The 7,375-nt window shown below is 34.4% G+C and overlaps 2 protein-coding genes and 1 long non-coding RNA gene across 4 annotated transcripts in view; 1 reads left to right on the forward strand and 2 right to left on the reverse strand.

Annotated features, from left to right (window-relative positions):
* Positions 1-1,021, reverse strand: part of btbd10b (BTB (POZ) domain containing 10b) — a 21,551-nt gene extending 20,530 nt beyond the window's left edge. Inside the window, exon 1 of the mRNA XM_682338.9 lies at positions 857-1,021. The gene's annotated coding sequence lies outside the window, so the exon portion shown is untranslated. The remainder of the gene's footprint in view (positions 1-856) is intronic.
* Positions 1,022-1,053: 32 nt separating this feature from the next.
* On the forward strand, positions 1,054-5,856 carry LOC141375192 (uncharacterized). 2 transcript variants are annotated; one of them, XR_012382829.1, is made up of 4 exons: positions 1,054-1,166; positions 1,385-1,758; positions 4,016-4,607; positions 5,048-5,856. It is a non-coding gene; the product is annotated as an uncharacterized lncRNA (long non-coding RNA). The 2 variants fall into 2 exon arrangements; XR_012382828.1 differs by having other exon boundaries at positions 1,488-1,758.
* On the reverse strand, positions 3,698-4,352 carry pth1b (parathyroid hormone 1b). The gene is made up of 3 exons (NM_212949.2): positions 4,276-4,352; positions 4,096-4,195; positions 3,698-4,006 (listed from the first exon to the last, which is right to left on the reverse strand). The coding sequence occupies exons 2-3, from the start codon at positions 4,185-4,187 to the stop codon at positions 3,799-3,801; spliced, it is 300 nt and encodes a 99-aa protein (NP_998114.1). The 5' UTR covers positions 4,188-4,195; positions 4,276-4,352; the 3' UTR covers positions 3,698-3,798.
* Positions 5,857-7,375: the final 1,519 nt, after the last annotated feature.

Below are 7,375 nucleotides of genomic sequence, written 5' to 3' on the forward strand. Positions count from 1 at the left end.
TTGAGAATAACTTCTATTCAACCTAATGCATTTCTGTTATTATCACGAGGAACTGTGTAGATGTTTATAGTTTTATTTCCCTGATTTTATTAAGATGGATTGCTGGTGATTGGATATATGTCGGCGCAATTGCATAGCTTTACTTGGAGAGAGGACAATTAAGACCTGTTTAAAAATATTTAAGACAAACAACAAAATATTTCGAATTTAAGCCTTTGAAGCCCAAAAATTTTTTTTTTTGAAATGTAAGACCCCACAAATAACCTGGATTAAACTGCCTGGCCATTTAACATAATATCATACAATATTTCAGACACGATACTTAAAATGTCAGCGTTTTTCTAGCTTTAAGCTACAATAACAAAGTTCTAGCAACACTTTCGTCTTGATAGTGTTGTGTTGAAAGAAAATGAAACAGATTTTCCGTAAATGATGAACTTCTACTTTACGTCAGAGTTCACTAGCAAAATAATGGCATGTATTGTAGTCAGAATTCTAGGTTTTATAATGCTATTCATTTAAACCATTTGTAAAACTCTTCTGCTTTAATAGCCAGAAGCGACAGGGCTGCCAACGTTAATCAATGAATGATCGAAGTCTCGCGGATGGTGTGTCATCCTGCCAGAGTCGATACATAACAATGAAAAACAACAAAAGCGAAAAACGCTTTATACACTGATTCTTTAAACGGAGATTTACAGTTACGTGTGGTGCTTTTGTATTTATTGTGTGGTGAACGAAACGGACTCATCTTCACAAACAAAACCTAAGCGGATGTTACAGAAGTATTAGCTAGCCACTGAAGCTAACTAACAAAACAAAACATGTTACGATTAAAAATTGAACGCATGCTTACCTTCTTTACAGTATCGTGAGCATAGCTTGTCAAATAAACAACAACCGGTGTTCTCCCGTGAGGTAAACAGAAACAAAAAATAACCAGCGAGATTTAAAGAGGACCATCAGCTTTTTCTGATAAACCGAATTTGATCTCCACCAACTGCTGGCAGGAAACGCGACTACGCCAAAGTATCGCGAGAACTGTGTCGTGTCGCCAATAGGCCTCATCAAATTCAAAGAATAACAAGTTAAACAATAAGGAGCAAAAATGAATAGGCAGAAAGAAAGAAAGAAAGAAAGAAAGCAAGAATGAGGAGTAACACAAGGTAAATCAAACTCAATACTGCTGTAGATTTGTTTTCATGATCTTGACACAACTAAACAAACTCAGTTAAATGAAGTTTATATTTTAAATATGGTGCATCTACATTTAAACTATTAGGGTCAAAACTCAATTAAAGTAAAAAAAAAAATTGTAAGCTGGGACCAAAAGAAATGTAAAATATGAGTACAATAACAAGGTGTTTATTTGTTTCATCACAAGCTGAACTTTCTGCAGTGATTTACAAATGAGAATAAAACCCCTACCTGAACTGAAAAAAACAGCTTAAACCAGCCTGGTTTTGAAGGTTTTTGGCTATTTCCAGGCGGATTTCCAGCCATTTCCTGCTAGGTCTTAGCTGGTCAAGCTGGGAAATGACCAGCTAAAACCTGCTTGACCAGCCTAGCCAGGCTGGGAGCCCAGCCACAACCAGCTATGTCCAGCTTAAACTACACCTTAAGACCAGGCTGGAAATGTTTTTTTTCAGCAGCCATCCATCCATTCATCCATCCATCCATCCATCCATCCATCCATCCATCCATTCATCCATCCATCCATCTTGAGGCAGAAAAAAAGAAAGAATGGGGAGTAACAAAGTAAGTTTTGACCAACTTAAACAAACTCAGTTAAATTAAGTTTATTTTTAATATATGTGGTGCATCCACATTTAAACTATTAGGGTCACAACTGAATTGAAGAAAAAAAAAAATGAATTGCTGTGGTGAAAAATGTGTAAAATGTGTATTCTCATGCAGAGTTGAATGGGGTATATGCACACAGACTTTTAATTTTATTCAGACAGCCCCAGGGCTTCTGGTTAATTGTCATTCCATACAAAATCGCTTCATTTAAGATCTGATTTCTTTTAGAAAAAAAGGGGGGTAATCTTCACTGGCTGGCTGAGATATGATATAAAGAGGGTGTCAGACCAAACAAGAAGCACTGTATTAAATTATATATTTCAGCGCCATGTCTTTAAAATATGGACATTTATTTTACACCAGTATTTTCAATGGAATTTTTGTGCTAGCCTGCTGCTAATGATGGTGCCTCCATTTAAACACTTTCCTCCCTTTCTACGAGTTAACAACCAAATGGATGCTTAAGTCTATTTAACTGATTATATTTGAATTACATTACACTATTGATGCTGTAAAAGGAACCTTATGAAATTGACAATAGTCACATAAAGCTTTTACTGCAAGTTCATCATTGGCTGAAAAACACTAGCTGTGCATGCAGTTCATTGTAGCATATAAATTAAAGACAATATTGGTTCCAGCACAGAGCTTTGTGCAAACCACAAGTGAGCTATTTATTTAAATGGATGAAGTTTAAAAGAAATTGTAAGAACCCAAAGAAATGTAAAATGAGTAGATTAACAAGGTGTTTATTTGTTTCATCACAGGCTGAACTTTCTATTTTCTGCATTGATTTAAAAAAATGAGAATAAATCCCCTGAACTGATCTATCTATCTATCTATCTATCTATCTATCTATCTATCTATCTATCTATCTATCTATCTATCTATCTATCTATCTATCTATCTATCTATCTATCTATCTATCTATCTATCTATCTATCTGAGGCAGAAAAAAAGAAAGCGAGAATGAGGTTTAACACAAAGTAAGTCAACCTCAGTACCGTTGTAGATTTGTTTTCATGACCAAATTAAACAAACTCAGTTTATTTTTAATATAGGCCTATGTGGTGCATTCACATTTAAACTATTAGGGTCAAAACTGAATTGAACAAAAAAATCTTAATATGCAGTGGTGAAAATTTACATTCTCATTCACAGAGTTGAATTGTAGTATACAAATTAAAGACAACATTGGTCCCAGCACAGAGTCCTTGTGCAAACCACAAGTGTGCGAGTGAGTGATTTATTTTTACTGATGAACTTAAAATAAGTAAAAAATGTAAGCAAGACCCCAAAGAAATGTCAAATATGAGTACATGAACAAGATGTGTATTTGTTTCATCACAAGCTGAACTTTCTGCAGTGATTTAAAAATGGGAATAAAACCCCTTGAACCGATCTATCTATCTATCTATCTATCTATCTATCTATCTATCTATCTATCTATCTATCTATCTATCTATCTATCTATCTATCTATCTATCTATCTATCTATCTATCTATCTATCTATCTATCTATCTATCTATCTATCTATCTATCTATATTGAGGCAGAATGAAAGAAAGCAAGAATGAGGAGTAACACAAAGTAAGTCAATCATACTTGGTTGTTGTGTATGTAATATAGTGAACAGTTCAAAATGCAGTTGGTCCACATATTAGTGCAATAGTTGAATGTCTAAAAAATACAATGACTTCCTAGAAAATACATTTAAAGAATAAATACACAGAACCAAAACTTTACTTGGCACTGGTCTACTACAGGGTTAAGACATCGACCTTTGTATGTCCTCCACAGGGTTCAGACATTATGATTTCATATCTAAATAACTACAATTATCAAATAAATAAAAATAACATTACAAAAAACATAAGTAAATCAGTGGACTTTCTCCAAGTACAAGAGTATATTTTAATTGACACTTACTGTGTCCTCCCTCCTGCCCTGACGTTAGTTCATTAGCTTTTCAAAAAACACTTGGTTTTGACAATATCAGTAAAAGCTCCAGGTTGCACCTTCCCCCTTTCTTAAACGTTTGACGGATGGGCCGTTGGTTTTCCCTTTTCGCTCCTTTTGTGAATCGTTTACCGAGGGTATGATGATATTGTTCAGCTTCAGCTGAAGCCAGTCCTGTCTGTCTAACATCTCCTTGTGCTCCCGAACATTGTGCATCAGCTGAACTTCACTGATTGACCTCTTGCTGTTGCAGATGGAGAAATGCAGGGGTCAGATTTTCACTGAAATCACAAAGCTAAAAGCCACACCAAAATCTCATCTCATCTCTCTTACCTAATTGGCAGTCCTTCCAGAAATAAAAAACTGCAAAGACTCCACAGCACAATAATAAGCATGGCTTTCTCCAAACAACGTATGAGTAACATAGTGATACCTGTTGGATAAGTTAAAGATAAGCAATCATTCACATGATTGAGTTTTCATTATAGAGATAACAATGGCGTCTGAACTTACCAATATTTTATTTGATTGCTTTGATGTTTCGGAGCTGGTGCATTAAGAGGGTCCATGTGTTGTTCGGTGTCATATCTGTGCGATGGGGCTACTCTTCGTCCTTTTATACGTGCAAGACCCCTCCCGTTGGTCATTGATGAGCTATCTCCATTATTGATGGTGATGTCATCCATGCTTTGATGGAGACTGGCATGCACATTACGACACATGACTACCAACACCCCCACGAATTCTGTTTTCAACACCTTGGTCAAGACCCCCGTGATCACAGTGCTGTAGAACTAGTGCCATGTACGGCTGTGACGGTCAGGCAGTGTGCCATCTTCGACAAAGTAAACACCTATTTCATTATAGCATGTTCAGAGACTCAAAACACATCATCATGCACTTTATATATATATATATATATATATATATATATATATATATATATATATATATATATATATATATATATATATATATATATATATATATATACTTTCAATTGAAATGTTGCATTTAGAATAACTGAATTTATATATGAGCTTTTGTTATTACTGGTGATTGCACTTCTTTCATGCTTCTATTCACATATTAGAGTTACTATTTAACAAAACATGACCACATAACCACATTTGACAAGAAGGACATTTCAATCAAATAAACAGTATCTACTTATTATTTGTAACATATAATAAAAAAACATAACTTTAGCTTAATTTAGAGTATGCAGAGTCAATTCTGTAGACTTGCTTGTACTGTTCATAACAACTCTATCTCTCAACCCTAGGTTAAATCACAAGATTTATGGCTCTTTGTTCTGCAGTTCTGGGATTCGGGTGTCCCGTTTACCAGGTCAGACTGAAGAAATAAAAGAAGAGATTTGTGCCAAACATCATGGTGGAAGCATTGTCCACCTGAAGTTTAAGTGATCTATGGGAGGTGTATAACCTTGTCACACTCTCATGGGACACATTAGGTAACCATGAGAGAAGTTTTCTAAATGTGGAAGAGGAATGGCTATGTCATGACACATGCAGTAAGTCCTAGTAAGGAACCAAACTGAAGGAACCAAAAACAATTGTATCAAATAAGACTGATTATTATATTATATAATAGCCAGAAAAACATATATTATTTCAGCAATTTTCCAGAACACACTTAAGCGATACTCAAAATTGAAATTAAGATACTAATAAATAACTGAATAAATATAATAGTACACAAAGTTTGTTTAACATGTTTATACAGAAGGGTTATGTGCTTAAAAACATGATAGTAAAAGAAATAAATATAAAAAAATTATGAATAATTTCATGAACCATTTAAATTATATTGACAACATATTTTGCAACTACTCAAATAAACATAAATAAAAAACTAAATGCTAAAAGAGTACTGGAAAAATGTTTCAATGACGCTAAAAATAGGCTCAGCAGACCTAAAATTGCAGGGAAGGCTGCAGAACAGTGTGAAATGTAAATCCTTGTAACTTAGATTTACTGCTTTAATGTCTGTAAGTTCCTTTACCCTATGAAATTCTTTGACAGAGAACCACAGACTGATGAATATTTAGAAGTCAAGACCATAAGTCTACAGAAAAAAAAAGAAAAAAAAACTAAATTCTTGATTCACTCGACCAACTTAAATTCAGTTAAATTACTTATATATATATATATATATATATATATATATATATATATATATATATATATATATATATATATATATATATATATATATATATATATATATATATTATAAGTGGGCAGATGAATTTTTTAAAATCTAGATTAATCTCACTGTAATCTTGGAATTAAGATTAAAATGGCTCATTTGAATTCTGTCAAAGGCCTTCAGAATATGTGTGCTACCCAAGTAATGATTAAAAGTAAGTCTTTAGGAACGGGTTTCTCAAGCCAGGTGGCACAATAGAGCAGAGGGTCATCTCTTGTTTCCAAAATGCATCAGAAACTGCTTGAGAAATTGTTCTATGATAATTGCAGATGAAAATGAATCATGTTCAATAAGATGTACTTGTGTTTACTTACTGTTTATTCAGGTAAATATGATTTTTTAACTGCCTACATAAGCTCGAAACAGCGATTTTTGATTACCTTAAAGGCTAAAGGCATAACTGAACTTAACAGAAATAGAATTAGGACATGTGGAGTATGCTTATATTAGTGGCAGTCATGAAGTAAACACCGTAATAAAACTATTACCATCATGTAGGACTTTTCGGCATATTTTCCGACAAGTTCCACACACGCGGCTGTCAATAAAGGACAGAACACACACACATACATAGCGAAATGCGGAAGTTTTTTTCTTTCCATTCGGCGTGTGTTATTAAGTTCCATAACACTCTCACAGTCCTTACTCCCTATTCGCGTCTAATACCCCAGTTTGTCACGGGGGCATGAATAAAATGTTCATGAGTTAAAGTGAAAATGCCGAACTGCAGTTAAAGTCACTCAAAATTACAGGAAACTCTTACATGAAAGCACTTTACGTAAACACCTTAATTCTATTATTGTCTATTAAGGCAAATAACTAGATTACCGATGTCCACGTTAGCGTATGCAGTAGTGTCTTCGAAGTAAGTGGGCATACTGCTGATTTGATTCAGAAGGGCAGTTTTTTTGTCAGACGGCTCACCGTTCAGGTATTCACCTTATTCTCCACGGACAAGTGGGCGCTGTCATTTGAATCTTTTTGGCACGAGACTTCCGGTCTCATTCATTTCCATTAACTTTTAGACATTAAAAACTGCTTGTTTCGCTGTTTGATGTTGCAAACTGATATTTCCTTGTTATAATATTCTACTTGGTCTTTATAGTCATGCAAACATTTGTTTGTAGAGCAAGTAGATTGACCGTTTTCTGCCGTTTATTATTCCTAGTCATTTTTCCCATAGGCGACTGAAACGGAAGTTCTAAGACAATCGCGAAAACAGGCGCACTTCTGCATTTTAGAATAAGGTCAATACATCCGTGCTAAAATATCAAGGTAAAAGTCATCTTGCGTAGAATAGACCCAGCTTCCAACCCAACGTTGAGAATAGATTAACGGCAATATTTCATTAAGTCATTGCTTGAAAGGTTCCTGAAATGAG

The sequence above is a fragment of the Danio rerio genome, chromosome 7, assembly GCF_049306965.1.
Source record: "Danio rerio strain Tuebingen ecotype United States chromosome 7, GRCz12tu, whole genome shotgun sequence".
In the NCBI taxonomy this organism is placed as follows: Eukaryota; Metazoa; Chordata; class Actinopteri; order Cypriniformes; family Danionidae; genus Danio; species Danio rerio.